This window comes from Cornus florida, unplaced genomic scaffold (assembly GCF_030987335.1).
Source record: "Cornus florida cultivar Cherokee Brave unplaced genomic scaffold, ASM3098733v1 CherokeeBrave_3.0.0_Hap2_Chr10, whole genome shotgun sequence".
In the NCBI taxonomy this organism is placed as follows: domain Eukaryota; kingdom Viridiplantae; phylum Streptophyta; class Magnoliopsida; order Cornales; family Cornaceae; genus Cornus; species Cornus florida.
Window position 1 is genome coordinate 77,665,688 of NW_026775580.1, and position 22,235 is coordinate 77,687,922.

General features: G+C 35.7%; 1 protein-coding gene across 1 annotated transcript; it reads left to right on the forward strand.

Moving 5' to 3' along the window:
- Nucleotides 1-6,546: 6,546 nt before the first annotated feature.
- On the forward strand, nt 6,547-11,822 carry LOC132277903 (zinc finger BED domain-containing protein RICESLEEPER 2-like). Its single transcript, XM_059779742.1, has 6 exons — nt 6,547-6,781; nt 7,019-7,356; nt 9,534-10,033; nt 10,193-10,267; nt 10,376-11,655; nt 11,752-11,822. The coding sequence occupies exons 1-6, from the start codon at nt 6,547-6,549 to the stop codon at nt 11,820-11,822; spliced, it is 2,499 nt and encodes an 832-aa protein (XP_059635725.1).
- Nucleotides 11,823-22,235: the final 10,413 nt, after the last annotated feature.

Genomic DNA, 22,235 nt, shown 5'->3' on the forward strand with positions numbered 1-22,235 from the left:
TGCATAACTCAAAGAATGAGTTCTTGCTTTATTGATATGGATGGCTATCTCTAGTAAGTAGTTTTTCAAGACTATCAAAGGAGATTGAGCAAATGAGACTGGAACAATATGTTTCGGCATATGAGAGTCTCATATATGCCATGGTCTATACCAAACAGGACATCCGCTACATAGTAGGAATAGTCAGTAGAGATCAGTCCAATACTGGACTTGACAACTGGTCTATTGTGATAAATATCATTAAGTACCTAAGGAGAACCAATGATATCATACTCATTTATGGATGTGATGATATGGTCCTAGTCAGGTATGCTAGTTCTGATTTTCAATCAGAAGTAGATATTATGAGGTTAATGACTTAGTGTATGTTCACTTAATGGAAGGGAAATCAGTTGGTAGATTGTCAAGCAGATTTCAACTGTTGACTCAAACCTGCAGGTGGAATATATTGCAGCCTTAAAGGTGACAATATAAGCCTATTGGTTTGATCTCACTAATTTAGAGGTTGTGGAGCATATTAGCCTGCCTATCGAGCTATATTGCGACAATAGTGCAGAAGTAGTCCAAACCAATTACCCAAGGTTCCATAGATGAACAAAATACACTGATAGGAAGTATCATGTTCTACATGATATTGTCCGGCGAGAAATTGCACTTGTATCTAGAACATTGCATTGGAACACAACTTTGTTGATCCATTATCAAAAGGTGTCATTGATCAATAATTTTGATCATCATCTGGATAACATTGGAGTTAGGTGCAATTTGAATTGGCTATGAGGGCAAGTGGGAGCTGTTGGGATTTATATGTCCTGGCATAGCAAATTCCTGTTTGGATTAATTGACATATGTTCCTGACGTTTCTGAAATATTTATGTTTTATACAATTGGTGAATTTAATGTATTATATTTCGATTCACTATGAAATTGATAGTGTCCATGTAATTACAAGAAATATTTATATATATATATATGTGATGGCAATCAATGCATGATATATAAATAGTAATTATAAATTGTTCATAGTCGGTAATTATGGATGGACTCATAATTAATTAAGACTTGAACATGATCCGCGTTAGGTTGAGATATATTGCGAGAGCCGTCGTATGCAATTACTCCCTATCACCGTCATGGTATTTGACTCTTAAGCATGAGAAAAGTATAGACTCTTTTATTAATTAATAATTACTTTGATTTGTTCGGCGGATTCTTCGGGATCCTTAGACCGACACTTCGGGTAGTTATGTAATTAATAGTTAGAGGGTTATATTTTCAATATTTGCATCATTGCTACTTGTATTTATTTTGTATTGATTATGGTTGATCACAAAGTAAATTCGAAGGCCTTCGTATGATTTTAGACAAAATGATTTATTATATATTTATTTATTAAATTATTATTTTTGTCAAACAAATATTTTATTGTGATCGAGCCAGAAATAATCAAAGGTATCAAAATAAATATATTAATTAAGTAGTCGGATTGATGGCTATATTTATCCGATAACTAATTATGCATAGAGGGGTCAAAGTGCAATATTGACTTAGAGGTTATTTATTATTTAATTGGAGTTCAATTAATTTCTTTTAGTGGAGTAGAAATTAATTTATGAATTAATTTAATTGGGTCCATGGACCGGGCCAATCATTAATTCATTGTAGCCAATAAAATAATAGGCCCAATGGATTCTCACTCATAGCCCAACTTGATATTGGAATCATATTAGATTTGAGACATGTAAATTAGAGATTGAGAAGGATTCGTTGTTTCCTTTTCTTTACCTTTATGTTGCCTATAAATATACATGGTCTATGTATATTTTAAGGGTGATTTTGATGAGAGGAAAAAAGGAATAACTTTTCTATCTCTAGAAAATTAGGGTTTATGTTCTCATCTAATGGAGGCTCCCACAAGCCTAGTTTTCCAAGGTCATTCATGGAGGCTTATGAGTGATTCCTAAAGGCAAAACAATTACCAAGAAGATGGAGATCCAAGGAGAAGGCATCTTGCTAAGGGATCTACAATAAGTGAGAACATTCACTTTAGAGGAAAGTTTTAAAGGTTTACTCAGACCTTTGATGTAAGTATTCAATCCATTAATTGAATGATACATCATATTTTTATTTTTGCATAAAACTTGTCTCTATGTGATGAATCAAGATCTATGAATCAAAATCCCTCGAAATGTTTTTAAAACTTGCACGTTTCCCAACAGTATACACTCGAGAATTACATATACTTTCCATTCTCCTAACAACACTTACCCTTAAACCCCTTACATCTTTTCTCTCTTCTCTCTCTTTCTAAACCTCTCATACCCGTATCTATTTATGGAGTCTTCAAACCCAAAATGTTGAAAAAGTATTCCTATACTTGCCTACAAGAAGTTACCATAATGATCAAAACTCTAAAATTGAAACATAACGGGATACATTTTCTTCTATAACTTTCAACCTTCCAAAACAAAATAGGAAACTAATTTTCTGTATAAAAATTTTGAGCCACAAATCGAACAACCTCCACCTTGGCTCAAAATTCAATCTTCACGTGCTTCTTCATACCCCCACCTCGAATAAGGATCTCTTCATAGCTCCACCTTGAACAGGGATCTCTTCATAGCTCTACCTCAATTAAAGATTTCTCCACTTCGAACAAAAGCATTATGACGAACTTGAGAAACACTTTAACAATCTTCACCTTTTCTCAAATTCATCATTCTTCATTTTTTCTTCCATCTTCTCTATCCACCCCGTTGGTGTTTAATTGCTTGCGCATGGCAACCCACCAATCTTTAACTCATCTTCATCAATTGCTTTTCTAGATAAAAGTAAAAAACCTCTCATCTTCACACTACATATTCCCCTTTGCTCTTTATCGGGCTTAGAGTAAACCTCTTCATTCTTCACACCCTTTTCCCCATCTTGAAAACTAGCACTCACTATTGGCTTGTCCTCAAAACTTGTTCCTCGTGGGTTTTATCTCTACCATCTTTGCCCTATCTTGAAAACGAGCATCCTCTAGCTTGTTCTAAGACTCGTTCTTCATGGGCTTCACACCATCACCTTCTTCATACATTCGTGTCATCATCAACTCTGATTGAATCTCTATAGCACCTCATGATTATCTTCTGCTCTGATAAACTTCGCAGCAATCTTCTTCTAATGATCTTCAGGACCAATCACAGGCTTTGACCTACCATCGGCTCTGATATAAGTTGTTAAGGATAATTAACTTCCTCCAACCCACTCATGTAATGTTATGATTTATAAATATATATATGTGTGTGTGTGTGTGTGTGTATTAAATGGAAAAAGGTAGGATTTTTTTAATAAAAAAACTGGTGGGACCTACCACTTTATTCATTTATGGTTAAGACGCATTTTGGCCTCACCTTTCTCTCCCTCCCCGGCAGTTCTCTCTTTTCCTCTCTTTATTTTCATTTTTATTTTATTTTTCATTCAAAGCTTCAAATCTTGATTAATCTTCAACCGGTGAGAATTTTTGGATGCTGTTTGCGGCAAATCGAAGAGCTCGGCGAGATCTTCAAGTGGGTGTAAGCAATTTCAGTTTTGGTGCATCATAGGATTTTTGAAATTAGGGCACAAAATTGGGGGTTTTCATCATTTTGGAGGTAGGGGTGTTTAATCTACAATCTCTTGGTTCTTGGTGAATTATTCTCTCCTAATTTGTAGTATAACATGTTAAATTGTGATGAATTCATGCTAAGTTGTCTTGATGTTATGTGTATGTGTTATAATTCCATGTAAGTTTCATGTTTAGTGACTTGTATGTTGATTGTTGATGAAATATGATATAGACTTGCTTAAATGATTATATTTTTAATTTAGATGTGTGATTGTTGAGATTATGCTAAGTGTAAGCATGTTAGGTTTTGTATAAAATTCCTTATTAAGCATATAAGTTGTTAAGGTTGAATTGTATAAGTTATGTGAATTTCATGCTTAAATGGTATGCATAATTGAATTTTTTTTTTTTTTTTTTTCATAATTAATTGATTTGTTGAAGTGATACGACAAAGGCATGCTTAAATGATTATGTTCTTAATTTAAATACGTTGTTTTTGAAAATTGTACTAATTGTGAGTATGGAATGTGGTGTGTAAATTTCCTTATTAAGCATGCAAGGTTGTTAAAGTAGAATTATATAATTTTATGATACATTTTATGTTTATGCATTGGGAAAGAAATGAGAAGTTGATTTTAAAGGAAAATAAAATGGTTTTGGGGAAAAGTTTTTGAAAGGGTTTATGAAAACCCGGCCGCCTAAGAGTTGCTTAAAACTGCGGCGTTAGTGTGGCCTAGAGGGAACTTGGGAGATTTTCCTAGCGTGGTTGAGCTAACTGGGCCCCAAATGACGCCTTGGAGTTGCCTTGTGGTCAGGGATAGTTAGCCAATCTTTCTCTTGTGCCGCTATGGAGTTGCCATGGGACGGATTGCACTAACGGTTTGGAAATGATGGCAGAAATGGTTTTTGGAGACATTGCATCCCATTGCACGGCATGGTTCGTTATTAGTTGGATTGTTTGTTATTGATATTATGTTTATATTTTCTCCCCGGAATTATATGATCCCGTTTTCTTTTGCTCTATTCATTGTTTGGAAACATGGGGTCACAAGAGGAGTGCCTTAGGCACCTCTTACTGAGCTTTTGCTCACCCCTTCCTCTTAACATTTTTAAGAACATGACATGGAGGTGGCGGATGACAATCCACCACAGGCATGAAAGGACTAGAAATGTATTTTGAAATCATTTTGTAAAGTTGAGCTCATTTTTGTATAGCACTATGACAAGAATGTATTAAGTTGTTTAGCATGGGTTTGTATTATAAATTTGAGCTTGACTCCACTTTGTTGTAAATTGAACTGGTTATAAATATTATGTAAAATCCTTATGTAAAAGAAGAAAATGGTGTTGTTTTGTATCATATTTTTGATGTTCATAACCATGCAATGAAGAATGTATTATTTGCATTGTGTGTTGGGGCAGGTTAGATAAATTTTGAGGTCTAAGAGTGGCTATTACATTTTTATGCATTAAAGCAGATTGTCGTAGGGCCTTTTTTAGCAGAGGTCATGCCAATTTTTTTTATTTTATTTATTTATTTATTATTATTATTTTTAAATAATTGGTATCATTTTAGGGTCGTTACAAACTTGGTATTAGAGCGATGGTTCGAAAACCCTTAGGACGACGGGTAGAGGCCTGCATAAGGTTGTGTGGGAAGTTATTTGTATATATATGTGGCTATTTGTTAAAATGTTTTGCTATGTGAAAAACATGCTTAACTGTTTACTTGCTTACCTGCTTATGTGTTTAAATGCTTATATTAATGTGTTCATTGCATAGTCTTGCATGCTAAGTGTTTATCTAGTATCATTTTTTGTTAAGTTGTTCACAGTTGGACCTTAGTGTTATCGTTATTGAACCATTTTTTTTTTTTTTTTTTAGCACGATGCCACCGCGAAAGGAACCGAGATAAGTTGGCCCTAGGCCTATAAGGGGTGATGTTGGTGAAAGTTCTAGCTCTAATCTGGCGGAGCAAGTTGAAGATAATACACTTCTTAGGGATTTGATTACCCCTAGAGGTGTTCTTACAAGAAGGGACAATGTTGAAGCGGGTGAAGGTTCAGCTGAGTTGGCGCTGAATCGTCTGTTGCAGAATGCTTTGAGGGCAACAATTACTTCTCTTCCACAGCCAGTACCACAACTGGTAGTTCAAGTTGAGGAGACGCCAGCACAAAAATGTCTTAAGTTGATTGCGGGGTTTTCGAAGTTGATGTCGATGATGTTTGAGGGTGGTGCGGACATGATAGAAGTGGACGACTACATGGACCAAGTGGAAACCCACTTGACTTCTATGGATGTGACGGATGATCATATAAAAATCAACCTAGCCACTTACAAGTTTTCAAAAGATGCTAAGCTATGGTGGAAGTCAGTCACTAATCAGCATAAGGTTGAGGATATAAGTTGGGAGATATTTAAAGAGCTATTTTATGAAAAACATTTTCTGATTACCAAAAGGTGGGAACTAAGGAAGTAGTTTGATGATCTCATTCAAGGTAATATGTCGGTGATGGAGTATGAGAACAAGTTTACCTTTCTTTCTCGCTTTGCTCTAGAGATAATGAGAAATGAAGTTGATAAGACTTAGAAGTTTGTTTTCGGTCTCCATTACCAAATAAGACTATTAATAACGGCCCAGTATTTCAAGGTGTACTCGGAGGCAATGGAAAGGGCATTGATGCTTGAGGTGGAAGCTAAGGACAGAAATGCAGGAAAGGAACAGTTGAAGCAAAAGAGGAATGCAGGACCATCTTCGGAAGAGCAGTCATAGAAGAGGAACAGGGGTGGTCCGTCTCAGTCTCAGGGGCAGCAGTCGGCACGATCTGCTCCTACTACCCCTATACCAGCAGGGTCTGCCAGGAGTGGTGTTATCTATTATCGCTGTAATTAGCCGGGCCACTACAAGACAGAGTGTCCACAGACGTCGGTGCCACTACAAGACAGAGTGTCCATAGATGTCGGTTAATTCTGGGGTTTGCTTTAGTTGTGGCCTACAGGGCTACAGGGATAAAGAATGTCCGAATCGGGGAGCAGGCACCGGTAGTGGCAGAGGGTCACAGCAGAGGCCGTCACAGTCGGCTACAACTCAGTCAGATTTCAGACCACCGCCACCACCACAGCCTGCTATATCTTCTCAGGGTTTACTGCCAGCTAAGAGAGATACTCCTACTATGTCAATGCAGCAATTAGGTTGACAGGTTGGTAGTTCCCAGGCACAGACACCGTAGGGACGTGTCTTTGCACTTGCCCAGCCTGATGCATCTTTTAGACCATCAGTTCTCTAAGGTATCTTTCTAGTGTTTGGTTCTTGGGCTCGTGTTTTGTTTAACTCTTGTGCATTTCATTCTTTCATTTTGTCATCATTTGCACTTGCATCGAGGTTAGAGGTCAGTTTCATTGATCATGTGTTGTGTGTTGATACGCCAGTTGGGATTTCAGTGTCTTTGAGCAGAGTTATGAGGGATTGTTCCATAGTGATAGCTGGACGGAATTTTATGTTTGATCTATTCCTCCTTGAGATGACTGGCTTTGATGTCATTCATGGGATGGATTGGTTAGCTTCATTTCATGCCACAATTGATTGTTTCAGAGGAAGAGTCACAGTTTGCACTCCCGAGGGGGATTGTTTCTTTTACGTGGGAGATCAGAGTGATTCCCATACGCTATCATTGTACAAGATTCATAGACGAGGTCGTGGTAACTACTTCTTGGCTAGTCTTTTAGCCGAAGAAGATGGTGTTGCAGAAGGGGTTTATTCGGCAGTTGTTCGTGATTTTCTGGATGTGTTTCTGGAGGATTTGACAGAGTTGCCTCCACATCAAGAAGTGGAGTTTACTATTGATCTGATGCTCGGTACCGCGCCAATTTCTATGGCACCAGTTAAGTTGGAAGAATTGAAGAGGCAGCTTGATGATTTGAGGATAAAATGTTTCATCCGACCGAGTGTGTCACTGTGGGGCACACCTGTCTTATTTGCTAAGAAGAAAGATGGTTCTCTAAAGTTGTGCATTGATTACTGGAAGTTGAATTATGCCACTATCAAGAGCAAGTATCCTTTGCCAAGGATAGATGATTTGTTTGATCAGTTGAGGGGAGCCAGTTGTTTTTTAAAGATTGACTTGAGGTTAGGCTACTATTAGTTACGGGTTAGGGATGAGGATATCCCAAAGATGGTGTTTCGTACTTGGTATGGATATTATGAGTTCCTTGTTATGCCCTTTGGCTTAACTAATGCGCCAACGACATTCATAGACTTGATGAACCGCATTTTTTACGATTACTTGGACCAGTTTGTGGTAGTTTTCGTGGATGACATTCTTATGTATTCACGGACTCAGGAGGAGCACGAGATCCATTTGAGTATTGTATTGTAGATTTTGCGAGAGCACTATTTGTATGCCAAATATGAAAAGTGTGAGTTTTGGCTACAAGAGGTAAAATTTTTGGGGCATGTTATCTCGGAAGGTAGTGTGTTAGTGGATCTATCGAAGATAAAAGCGGTTTTGAATTGGGAGCAACCCAAGAATGTTTTTGAGATCCAGAGTTTTCTTGGCCTAACATGTTATTATTATAGATTTGTGAAGGATTTTTCCCATTTGGCAGCACCTATGACTCGCTTGACCCGGAAGGTGATCAAGTTTACATGGAATAAAGCCTGTGAGTCATCCTTTCAAGAGTTAAAGACAAGATTGACTACAGCTCCAGTATTGGTGACACCCAAACATGGCTTGGGTTATGTGATCTATTATGAAGCTTCACGTGATGGTTTGGGATATGTGCTGATGCAGGATGGTAAAGTTCTGGCTTATAGGTCTCAACAGTTGAAGACTCATGAGTACATGCAACTACCCTACTCATGATCTGGAATTAGCAGCAGTTGTATTTGCCTTGAAGTGTTGGAGACACTTTTTGTATTGTGAGACATTTTACGTAGGGGTGACAATTTTTACCGCCCCGCTGGTGCTTCGCCCGTCCCGCCCCTTCAATAACGGGTATGAGAACAATTTTTATACCGTTGGGGCGGGTATGGATATATTTTTGTACCCGTCGAGGGTCATGGGGCGGGAACGGGTTCTGATTCATATCCGCCCCGCCCCGCCCCGCCACGCTAAACATATAACTATATATATATATATATTATATAATATTAATAACTTATAATCAATTTATATAATATAACAACTCTACAAGTTACACAACCCTAACTTTTTTGTTTCTCTTTATCAGGTATTCCGTCCTTCTCTCTCTCATGACTTTTTTTGTTTCTTCATACTCTAATATTATTTCGTTGATATCATGTTTGAATAGTATGGTTATGTCTCTATGTTTGTGGTTCTAATATCGTACTTGGTCTTGATTTTTAAGGTTTTTGATTTCTGTAGATCTTTTTGTTTTTTTGATGTAGTCTATGATTTAAGTTATATATATATATATATATATATATATATATATATATTCTTTCAGTGGATATATATATTTATGTTTATTATATATATATTTTATCATACCCACTTGTGCATTGGAGTCTGATAACGTTCCTTTAGAACAGATAGCTTGAGTTCGAGGAAGAACGACGATGAAAGCTTGAACTCCTCAGACTAGACTATTACAAATTTGAATACTAGTTGAGAAGGTAATTTTTTTTCTTTTTTTTCGTCTCTCCTATGCAATAATGTTTCAGCTGCTTTGGATTTTACATTTGTTGATTGATTAATCTATATAAAACTACTTTTTTTTTCGTTTACTTGATAAAGGGTTGTGGGATGACCCACATGGGAATTAAATTTTTTTTTTCATTTTTATATTTTAAAAAACCACGCTTTTTTGTTTTATTCAATTATATTGGCACTTCTCATTCCCCTTTATCATGTTCATTTGTCAGTTTGATTATCCATTGAAAGTGAACCTTTGAATTAATTACTTCTATATTTTTTTTATCTAGCAAGTGGTTGATATAATGTCCCAGCTAACTCAAAATATGGAAAGTGTGCCATCTGCATCAGCTACACAACCTATAAGTTTTGATGCACCAATTGAAATCAATTTTGAATTAGCACCCACTCCAAGTTTAGGGGTCATAGGACTCGCAACATCACATGCGAGGAAGAGAAAATTGACTTCAAAAGTTTGGAAGGATTTTGAAAATGTGATATTGGATGGGCCAAATGGGGGGTCTTTTGCTATTTGTCATCATTGTAAGAAGAAGCTTGTTGCTGAACCTTCATCTGGTACTAGTCATTTAAAACAACATTTAAAGAGGTGTGTGAAGCGAACTAATACTGATAAACGTCAAAAAATGATTGCACGTTCTCCAAATGTTGATGGGTCAATGCAATTTGGCAATTTTACATTTACCCAAGAAGTTTCAAGGAATGAACTTGCTAATGCAATTGTTTTGCATGAGTATCCTCTTAGTATTGTTGAGCATATTGGATTTAGAAGGTTTGTTAGCAGCCTCCAGCCCGGCTTCACAACGATGACTCGGAATACAATCAAGAGTGATATTATGAAGCTTTATTAGTCGGAGAAAGTGAAAGCTTATAGGTTGTTTAACAAACTTGAGAGCCGAGTTGCTATGACGACTAATATGTGGTCTTTTAGACAGAAAAGAGGTTATATGTCAATCACTGCTCACTATGTTGATGAATTTTGGCGCTTGCAAAATATGATTATTGGGTAAGTATTTAATCTTTATTTATTTGTTTTGTTTCAATTACATGATATCTCAAAAGTTGGTTGTCCATCAGTGACTAACTTTTATATTTAATTCATGAATACTTTCAGGTTTGTTTATGTGCCTTCTCCACATACAAGTGAGATTCTCTGTGATGCACTTATGAATTGCTTCTTGGATTGGAACTTGGATAGAAAGATATCTACTATTACGGTAGATAATTGTACAACCAATGATGCATTGATTCAGGGTCTTTCGAACAAGTTGTCTATTCGTAATAAGTCACTTCTCTTGGATGGGAAAATTTTTTATATGTGTTGTGTTGCACATATATTAAACTTGATTGTGAAGGATGGGTTAGATATAATTGGAGGCACAATTGGGAAAATTCGTGATAGTGTTCACTTTTGGACGGCTAGCCAAGCTAGAGAAGAAAAATTTGTGGAGGCAGCCAGTCAATTAAAAAATCCATGCCATAAAAAACTGTCTCTTGATTGCAAAACTAGATGGAATTCTACATATTTGATTCTTGAAACAACTATATGTTATAAGGATGTGTTTCCACGATTGAAACAACGTGAGAGACTTTATACATCTTTGCCATCGGAGGAGGAATGGAGCTTAGCACAAGAAATTTGTCGGAGATTGGAACTATTTTATTCTATTACTGAAATTTTCTTTGGGACTCGATTTGTCACCACAAATTATCTCTTTCCAAAAATTTGTGAGGTAAAATTGGCATTGCGCAGTTGGTGCAATTGTGAGAACGAGGTGGTAAAAAAAATGGCGGCAAGTATGATAGAGAAATTTGATAAGTATTGGAGTGAGTGCCATCTTGTTGTAGGAATAGCAATAGTGTTAGATCCAAGGCATAAAATGACCTTTTTGGAGCATGTTCTTCAGAGGATACACGGGGACGAATCTTTCTCTCAAAAAGATTGTGTACGCCAAGCATGTTATGATTTACTTCAAGAGTATCAACATAGAAGTAAGGAGGGAACTAGTCTAAGTGAAGATCTAAGTGGATTGGCTGCATCTTTAAGCTCTACAAGTAAAGAATGGGATATTTATGCTGAGTATGATATAATTATTAGTGATTTGTCAAGGATTGGGAATGTGAAATCAGAGTTAGACCATTACTTAGATGAACTCGTCTTGCTACGCACCATGGATTTTAACATTTTAAATTGGTGGGTTTCAAATAAGAGTAAGTATCCTACATTACAGCTGATGGCTCTAGACATCTTGGCTATTCCAGTATCAACTGTCGCATCTGAATCAGCATTTAGTATAAGTGGTAGGTTGGTGAGTCCACATCGCAGTCGACTTAGTCCTGGCCTTATAGAGGCTTTGATGTGTTCTCAATCTTGGTTGTGGAATGATCTAGAAGGTAATGAAATTTTAAATATGCTTTTATATTGAATGTCCCATTTAGTTTTTTTCTTTTTCATTTTTTTTTTTTTTTAAATTTTACACTGTTTTGCAGCAAATGCATCGGCGTCAACTCTTTCTGCTGGAATTTCTCGGTTAACAATCTGTGATGAAGAAATAGATTAAAAGGCTTCAAGGTATAGTTTTTTTTTTTTTTTTTTTTTTCCTTCTTCCTCCTTTTTGCAGTTTAGTAATATTAACTATTGTTAAATCAATGTATAGTTTTTTTTGTATAATTAGTCACCATCAATTACTAAAAGAAGATCTGTTTTGATCTCATATGATATTGTTATAGAACATGAGTTATGCAAGTATTAAATTAAAATTTAGTGTGCTAATTAGTACTACTATACTTTGATTTATCTTGTATTATCTAGACTTAGGAGAGTGCAGTGTTATAGTTGATAGTTACAGAAGATATTGAGCATGAAAAAGATGCAGAAATTTGTGTGGAACACCAGACCTTATCAAGTAGTAGTAGACACTAATCTGTCTCTATAGGAGCAGCGGTGAGTCTCTTTCATTGGCTTTCTTTTTCTCTCTCAACATTAGTAGCGGCTTTAATAAAGCATTTTAGTGAAGCTGTTTGTGCATATGTGTTAATTGATGAACAGAGAGGCAAGGGGTCACGAATTGTAACGAACATTTTTATTTTTTATTGAAAAGGTACAACTGGTACAAGCTAGCAATTTAGCACACCGGTGTTGAACATAAGATTGTTGTTTTTCAAGACTGCTTGATGATCATTGGAATTATAGTTTTCATATAAATTTTATTTTCTTCAATTTGTTGATCATTTTTTTATGCATTAAATGATTCATTTGTTCATAATTTTCAGATTTTGATTAATTCATGAACACTGTGGAAGACATGGGAGATTGCAAATGCTAATAGATTATTTAAGGGATTTAAATCAATTTTTGTGTTTTTGTTATCTTTTGTTAATTTCAGACTTCGATTTTGAATAATTTGGGATGTAAACTTGCTTTTGTTTTGGTTATGGTGGAAAGTTGGAGCTTAGAACTTGTTATGATTTGGTTGTATTAAACCCTTATTTTTGTTGATTATGTTCTTTGAATTATGCTACTAGCATGCTATTTATTTATTTTTATTGGGATTCATATATGTTATGCCATTTCCAGGCTTTTTGTATTAAAACATTGTGGTGGCAATTTTTATCGCCCCGCCGAGGCTCCTCCCCGTCCCGCCCCTTCAACAATGGATATGAGAACAATTTGTATATCGTTGGGGTAGGGATGGATATAAAAATTTAACCCGTCGCGGGGCACGGGGCGGGGATGGATTTAGGTAAACCCGCTCCAAACCCGCCCCGTTGCCATTCCTAGTTTTACGGGAGTTTCACACTTCCCGCTTTACAGTTCATCCGGGTGGTACTAAAATGTATCACAATTTGAAACGTCAGTATTGGTGGATTGGAATGAAGAAAGATGTTGCACAGTTTATGACTAGATGCCTTACTTGTCAGTAGGTGAAGGACGAACACTAGAGACTAGCTGGTTTATTGCAACCATTGCCTGTAGCGCAATGGAAATGGGAGCAGATTGTTATGAATTTTGTGATGGGTCTTCCTAGATCACGGAGGGAAAATAAAGCCGTATGGGTCATTATTGATAGATTGACCAAGATGGCTTACTTTTTGCCTATTAAGGCAATAGATAACGCAGAGGCACTTGGTGTTCTTTATGTGAAAGATTGTGAAGTTGCACGGAGTTCCAGTGGCTATTGTTTCCAATAGGGATGTCAAGTTCACTTCGAGGTTCTAGGAAGGGCTTCAGGCAGCGTTTGGTTCATCGTTGCACTTTAGTACGACATTCGATCCATAGACGGACAGCCAGTCGGAGCGTACCATCCAGATTTTAGAGGATATGCTTTGGGCATGTGTACTTGATTTGGGAGGTAGTTGGGAGGATCACCTTCCACTTATTGAGTTTACCTACAATAACAGTTATCAGGAGAGTATTCAGCTGGCTCCATTTGAGGCGTCGTATGATAGACCTTGTAGGTCTCCTATTTATTGGACTGAGGTAAGCGAGACAGACGTCTTAGGATCCGACATTGTACTTGAGACTACTGAGAAGATTAAGTTGATTAGATAGAGGTTGCTCACAGTTCAGAGCCTATAGAAGAGCTATGCGGATAGACGGCGATGACCGTTATCCTTTGAGGTGGGAGACCACGTTTTTCTACGGGTTTCTTCACGAAAGGGGTTATTGAGGTTCGGGAAGAGTGGTAAGTTATCGCCATGATTCATTGGACCTTTTGAGATCTTGGACTGGGTAGTAGAGGTTTCCTACAGACTTGCTTTGCCGCCGCAGATGGATAGAGTCCACAATGTCTTTCATATATCGATGCTATAGAAATATGAGCCTGATCCATCTCACATTTTGAGTTGGGTTGATGTGGACATTGATAAGGATCTTTCCTACGAGGAGGACCAATTCAAATCCTTGACACACAATAGAAGGTGTTGAGGAACAAGACGATACCATTGGTGAAAGTTCTCTGGAGGCATCATGGAGTTAAGGAGGCTACTTGGGAGTTTAAACAGGAGGTTCGCTTCAAGTATACAGAATTGTTTTCTCCTTCACGTATGGCTTGATTTTGGGGACGAAATCTTTTATTTTGGGGTTAATGTAATGTAATGATATATATATATATATGTATTAAATGGAAAAATGTGGGATTTTTTATAAAAAAAAAATGGTGGAACCCACCACTTTATTCATTTGTAGCTAATAGGTATTTTGGCCTCACCTCTCTCTCTCTCGCCGGCAGTTCTCTCTTTCCTCTCTTTATTTTCATTTTCATTCAAAGCTTCAAATCTTGATGAATCTTCAACTAGTGAGAATTTTTGGATGCTGTTTGCGGCAAATCGAAGAGCTCGCAAGATCTTCAAGTGGGTGTAAGCAATTTCAGTTTTGGTGCAACTTAGGATTCCAGAAATTAGGGCACAAAATTGGGGGTTTTATCATCTTGAAGGTAGGGGTGTTTAATCTACAATCTCTTGGTTCTTGGTGAATTATTCTCTCTTAATTTGTAGTATAACATGTTAAATTATGATTAATTCATGCTAAGTTGTCTTGATATTATGTGTATGAGTTATAATTCCTTTTAAGTTTCATGTTTAGTGACATATATGTTGATTGTTGATGAAATATGATATAGACATGCTTAAATGATTATATTTTTAATTTAGATGTGTGATTGTTGAGATTGTGCTAAGTGTAAGCATGTTAGGTTTTGTATAAAATTCCTTATTAAGCATGTAAGTTGTTAAGGTTGAATTGTATAAGTTATGTGATTTTCATGCTTAAATGGTATACATAATTGATTTGTTGAAGGGATATGACAAAGGCATGCTTAAATGATTATGTTCTTAATTTAAATACGTTGTTGTTGAAAATTGTACTAATTGTGAGTATGGAATGTGGTGTGTAAATTTCCTTATTAAACATGCAAGGTTGTTAAAGTAGAATTATATAATTTTATGATACATTTTATGCATAAGCATTGGGAAAGAAATGGGAAGTTGATTTTAAAGGAAATGAAAATGGTTTTGGGGAAAAATTTGTGAAAAGGTTTGTGAAAACCCGGCCACCTCGGAGTTGCTTAGGGACCGCGGCATTAGTGTGGCCTAGAGGGAACTGGGGAGATTTCCCTAGCGTAGTTGAGTTAACGGGTCCCAAATGACACCCTGGAGTTGCCTTGTGGTCAGAGACAGTTAGCCAATCCTTCTCTCGTGCCACCATGGAGTTGCCATATGACGGGTTGCACTAACAATTTAGAAATGATGGCAGAAATGGTTTTTGGAAAATGGGGAGTGACATTTCATGACATTGCATCCCATTACACGTCATGGTTTGTTATTGCTTGGATTATTTGTTGTTGATATTATGGTTATATTATCTTTCCGGAGTTGTATGATCCCATTTTCTTTTGCTCTATTCATTGTTTGGATTCACGGGGTAACAAGAGGTGTGCCTTAGGCACCTCCTACTGAGCTTTTGCTCACCTCTTACTCTTAACATTTTTCAGAACACGGCAAGGAGGTGGTGGATGACAATCTGTAATACCCTAATTTTAAAAGGATAGTGTTGGTAGTTTATTTTATGGTTTTATTGTAATCTGTGCATTTGTATGTGGTTATTTGGTTATTTGCTTATCTGTTTTATTTATTGTTAATTAATTAAATTAATTATGGTATTTGTTTTATTTAATCGAATGATTTAATTGAGTATTTGTTTTAATTTTTCTTTCTTTATTATATACTTATGTGGATTAATGAATTAATTGTTTTAATGGTTTTCGTATTCATTATAATTCTAGGTTTTTATGTTTCACGGTTTAGCCGACTAGGTTTATTTCTTAGTTGAGGTTTCTGTATCGTAATATAGTAGAATTAGGTTTTCCTTAAACTTTTATAAATATAGTTTTAAATGTCAGCTTAGGGTTTAGAAATCGAAAACCCTGTTCATGTATACAGAGAGGGACTTGAGAGAAAACAGAGAGAACTGGTTAGTGCTTCGGCCGTGGATTAAAGGTCGGACCAGGGTGAGATGGAAGGAGTATTGTTCGTGGTTGGAACCAAGGCAACAGAGGAGTCGGGAACAGTAGGAATCACCAGAAATTTTAGGAAGACGACACTAAGGTTTTGAATCGAAACCTCAAAGGCAAGTTCTATTCCTAACTCTCTCCCTTTGATCATGTTCTTTACGTGCCTAAAGCAATTCCAGGAGCAAACAAACGTAAAATTAATCTTTCATGTATGTGAAAATTTATATAAAACAGTATGTGTTTACATGTTCTAGTTTTGCTTGATTTTGCGTTTGTTTGCATAAATACTTGTTTAAATTGATTTAAATGGAGGCATATGAAATTTTATAATCTCTGGAACACACTGGGACATAGAATTAACCAATAGGAACCCTAACAATGGATGAAAGAAGGAACGGAAGTCGCCGGAGGTGAAACGGGTGAAAAAAACAAGCAGAGTTGGTCATTCGGGGCAAAGAAGCGGCTCCACTCAAGGGGGAGGCGGCTCTTCCCCCTTTTTCTTGATTTTTGACGATTTGTTAATTCTGGGTTGGGTTTTTGACATTCTAGAGATAGTTAGGGGCTATGGATGGGAAGTTAAATGATGTCTAAGGACATTTTAGAGCTCCAAAGGGTTTGATAATACATAATAAATCATAGAGAATTAGTATATGGAATAGTATGAAGTTCGTAAGTAAACTGGCCTATTGATCTTGGATGCGGATGATTCAATTTGTTTATCTCTAAGTTAGCAATTGAATTTAAGGCTGTTATAGTTTAAATCATGCCACAATGATATAAAAAATAAGCATGTGAAGTTATATATTCTGTTATGCTTATTTGGAATTAATTGGTTTGCTGTTTCTGGATGAAAATGATTTTAAATTGCTTAATCTTAGGATAGCAATTCTCATGGATGAATTTTCAGTTAATCATGTTCCAGTGTTATAAAATATGCATGTGAAGATATATATTCTATTATACTTACTTGGAATTAATTGGTTTACATGTATGATCTGTATTATCAATCAGTGGACTTTGCGGAGTAGCATTGAATAAGCTTGTTAAATTACAGAATTTATCATGCTTAGTATGGTACAATTGATGTTTATATTTAATATTTTAATTATCAATTGTTGGATGTATGGATTAGTTGATATTTACATTCATTGTCTGTATTATCAACTACTGGATTGATGGATTGTATGCACCGGTACGGGACGGTGGCATACTAGGGAGATTAGCTCAAAAACGCTAAGTCCTACCTACTCTGGAATTAAGGAATGAATTAACTAAAAGTTAAATCCTATTGATTTGTAGTGTTAAGGCAACGAATAGTTAAGAGGCATTACTATGGATTCTGGATGGATTTTAAATATATTGTTTTGGTACCTCGTTATGAGCTTGAGTCTCAGGATCAATGGTTAGGGCACGTATATGCATTGGGATGCATAGCTGGCTATGATGGTTGGAGGTGTACCCTGTTAGGCTTAGGTATACATGCCTACTTCGGGTGCGTTTTGCATGTTGCCTCTATTCTTGTCGAGACCTACCTGTAGTCCAGTGAGAGTCCTTTAGTGTGAATATATATATATATATATATATATATATATATATATATATATATATATATATTTACGGACTATATAGTTATTGCTGAGTTGGTTAGAATGTACATGCATATCGAGTCTCTGCTTGGATTGTAGTAGGATAGAACTTGTTCGTGGGCCTGACCTACTTCTATTTTTCAGGTGTTCGATAGTTCTAGTCGTAGACTCGATCGTGCCAAGCAGAGACTATCACTCACTCTTCCGACGACATAGGACTTCTCTCCGTGGTTTAACTTTAGATGTTCTTTCAGTTTACTTTAATTTTAGTTTGGTTTTAATTAAGGGTCCACTAGAGATGGATTCCCAAGTTGTTAAACTATTGGAAGGTTTTGAAATGCTGGATTTTAAGCATTAATTTTAAAGGATTTTATTTTTTAGAATTCATTCTGCTTTTATTTATTTCTTATTTCATTTTGTATTCCGTGTTCGTTTATATATTAATTGTTTGATATTCCCTCAGGTTTAGGCTTGGGCCTGATCAACCCATGTCTTGGATCCGAGGGGTGTCACACAATCCACCACAGGCATGTAAAGACTAGAAGTGTATTTTGAAATCATTTTGTAAACTTGAGCTTATTTTTTGTATAACACCATGATAGGAATGTATTAAGTTGTTTAATATGGGTTTGTATTATACCTTTGAGCTTGACTCTACTTTGTTGTAAATTGAACTAGTTATAAAAATTATGTGAAATTCTTATGTAGAAGAAGAAAATGGTGTTGTCTTGTATCATATTATTGAAGTTCATAACCATGGAATGAAGAATGTATTATTTGCATTATGTGTTGGGACAGGTTAGATAAATTTTGAAGGTCTAAGAGAGGTCATTACACTTTTATGCATTAAAGCAGGTTGTCGTAGGACCCTTTTTAACAGAGGTCATGTCGAATTTTTTATTTATTTAATAATTGGTATAATTTTAGGGTCGTTACAACTCAACGATCGGCTGTTATTGAGTGTTAAATCCCTTAATCATTACACACAATGGAAACATCATCACATTACATCAACACAGTATATATGAAGATAACAATCACACATCCACGCACAACACAATTTTTTACAGTGTTCACCCAACTCTAAGGTTACGTCCATGGGAGAGAGAGATTTCACTATTCTGAATCAAGGAAGAGAATATACAACCACATGTCAAAACCAAGTTGTTTACTCATTATCTCTTATGAGGCTACATGCATACACTCACGAATTACATATACTCTCCCCGATCCTCACAACACTCAGAAAAGCTAGATACCTTCTGTGAGATATATTTTTGTAAATTGGCTTATTTCAGTAACAAAATAAATCCTAGTCGAGTTGTAATTTCATTTACCATATCCGACTTGACATCGACTGCGGAATTGGAAGTTTGTTCAGAAGAGGAAAGTAATATTGATCATCGAAAAAGAAAGAACAACTATTAGGACATCGTTTCCCACTTAGGACACATTGATATACATGGTATATTTTCAGAGTTCAAAAATTACAGAATTTCCAAGTTCATATTAGATTCCGTTAAGTGGAACCAGTACCAAGATATGGGAACCAGTTCCAAGTTCTAATATAAGAGAACAAACTCACTGTCCTTTAGGAACCAGTACCAAGATTGGGAACTAGTTCCATAAGTCCTGATTGCAAAAAAAGTCCAGTTCCCTTGATCTGTTTAATACCTTTTTTTATCCAACTTTCCTTCCAAGTCCTATGCGCGAAATTTCCTTTATTTACAGAAGAAATAGGACTTTACAAACCACTATATGAACCATGTCATATACAGTGGTTTATTTACGGTTTTTGTTATATAGATTCAATATTCTTAAAAGCCTTAGAAGATTATTTTTTGCAGAAAATCGGAGTTTATTTTTCTGTCATCTTTGTAGAACACATACACATAAACACATAGTGAGTTTAGAGTTGTGGTGTTCAAATCCTGATCGTGATCATACAGTTGCATCTACAACGATCAGACAAAAATAGATCTTCTTCTACATCATTCAGAGGATTGAAGAACAGAAGTAAAAGCAATCACACTTTAAAAGGGTTGGAGCATTCGAGGAGTGTTGTCTAATCTACCTGCTACTCTTCTACAAATATCAAGCATAAGCCTGAAGTCAAGTTGCTGTTGGACGGGGAGCCGTAAAGCCAGAGGATTGTCAGCAGTTGGTGTTTGGTAGAACAATAGGGTGTGAACCAGTGTCAAAGTTCAATATACTTTGTTTTAAGTATAGTGGATTGGTTTACTTTGGACTGCATAGTCCACAAGGTTTTTCCTATAACAGTTGACGTATTTTCTCAACTGGGGTTTGCTCGCTAAAATCCTGGTATCATCTCTAACTTTATATTTTGCTTTATTTTATCTGCATGTGATTAATTGTTTAATTGCTAAAATAAGTAATGTTGGTAACGACACAGATCTGTTTTAAAACAAACAAAACTTTCTAAGTATTTTTCGCTGCATACGACTCACAATTTGGTATCAGAGCCAATCTCTACACATTGAGTTGATCCTTGCTGAAAAGTTTTGTTTTATTTTTCAAAAATTATTTTCAAAATCATATCTTATGGGTTGAAAGAAGGTGATTCTAATCAACGTGGTCTTTTATTTGAAGGAGATAATTCCAATTTTTGGAAATCAAAGATGAGAGCCTATTTACAAAATTCTAGTGGTAGATCTTGGGCAATAGTTGAAACTGGCTATACACTTCCTACAGTAGATACAACTGTGGATGGAAAAATAGTTAAAGAGTTAAAAGATACTTTTGCTTTTACTACTATTGAAGCTTAGCGTAATGATGTTAATGGCTAAGCTTTATATTCAATTATTAATTCTGTTATTCCATCTGAATATGCTAAAATTTCTGATTGTAAAACTGCTAAAGAAGCTTGGGATATTTTGCAGGTTACTCATGAAGGAACTTCTAAAGTGAAGTTGTCCAAAATTCAGTCACTTTCTCATAACTTTGGGAACATTGTGATGAAGGAAGATGAAACCTTTTATGATTTTTATTCTAGTCTTCTTGAAATAATTTCTGAATTGCGTCACTTAGGTAAAAAAGTTAGTGATAAGAAAATCTGTGAGAAAATCTTAAGGTCTTTACCAAAAAGATTTCAGATTAGAGTTGAAACAATCACTAAACATTGGGATTTGTCTACCAGTAATGTAGATAAGATGGTAGGTTTATTGAAAACTTTTGAGATGTAGAATTTTGATTTAGACTAGAAGGAGAAAAATATTGCTTTAAAATCTACACAGGTTGAGAATTCTATGGATGACAACTCTGATGATGATATGGAATTCTTGTCAAGGCAATACAGTCAGATTTTGCAAAGGCAACTAAGGAGTAGGAATAGCAACATGGCTAATCCTAAAAATTTTGACAAAATTTCAAAATTTAGGTTTAATGAAAGGAAAGTAGAAAAATCAAAAGAAACTGAATTCATTTGCTGGAATTGCGGTGGCAAAGGTCACGCATCTAATGTTTGTCCTAGTCCTAGGAAAGAACAAAAGGATAAGAATTAAGGAAAAGCAATGAAAGTTTCCATGTCTGAAAATTCTACTTTAGTGATAATGATTCTCATTTGGATGATACTAATGGTTTTTCTTATGTCGCTTTTCTTGATAGAGGTCCTCATGTCATGTCTTTATTTTACTGATATTTCAGATAACGAAGACAACGAATTTTATCATGAACAGGTACAAGAGTCTGAAAAGGACGATGAAAAGTTGAAGAAGATGGTCAAATAAATTATTGAAGTCAAACAGTCAATAAGCTAGCAAATGAGCTTATCCAAGCAAAATGAGAGAATAAAGATCTAAAGAAACAGATTGATGAAGCAAAAAGGAAAGCTTTTGAAAGCAATTCCGTTATCACTGAGCTTGAGAAGAGGATCATCACTCTTGAGGATAAGTTAAGTATAGTTAACTTATTGAAGGAATGTCTTGCTTTGAAAAATGATTATCTTGAATTTGAATTGAAATCTAAAAAAGATAAAATGAAAGGGTTTAATATGAGTCAAAACAGTTTGAATAAGATAATTAATATGGGTAAGGATGTGAATGATAAAACAGGGTTAGGATTTGTTAAAGGTTCTTCTAGTAATCAAGGTAAAACAACTTTTGTTAAACCTGCTATTATGCCTAATCCATGTTAGCCTGATGTATCACATTTTGATAAGTCTTATGTGCCTAAACTGTTGCATTGCACTTTTTATGGAAAGAATGGACATAAGTATAATTCATGCCCTCATAGGAAAAAGAAAGACTTTTCTGAAAATCATTCTAAAAATTCTTATACTAAGAAAAATGTGCATTCTTGGAAGAAAAAGAATGTTGTGACACCTAAGATTTCTAAAGTTGATAATTTGCCTAAAAAAGAG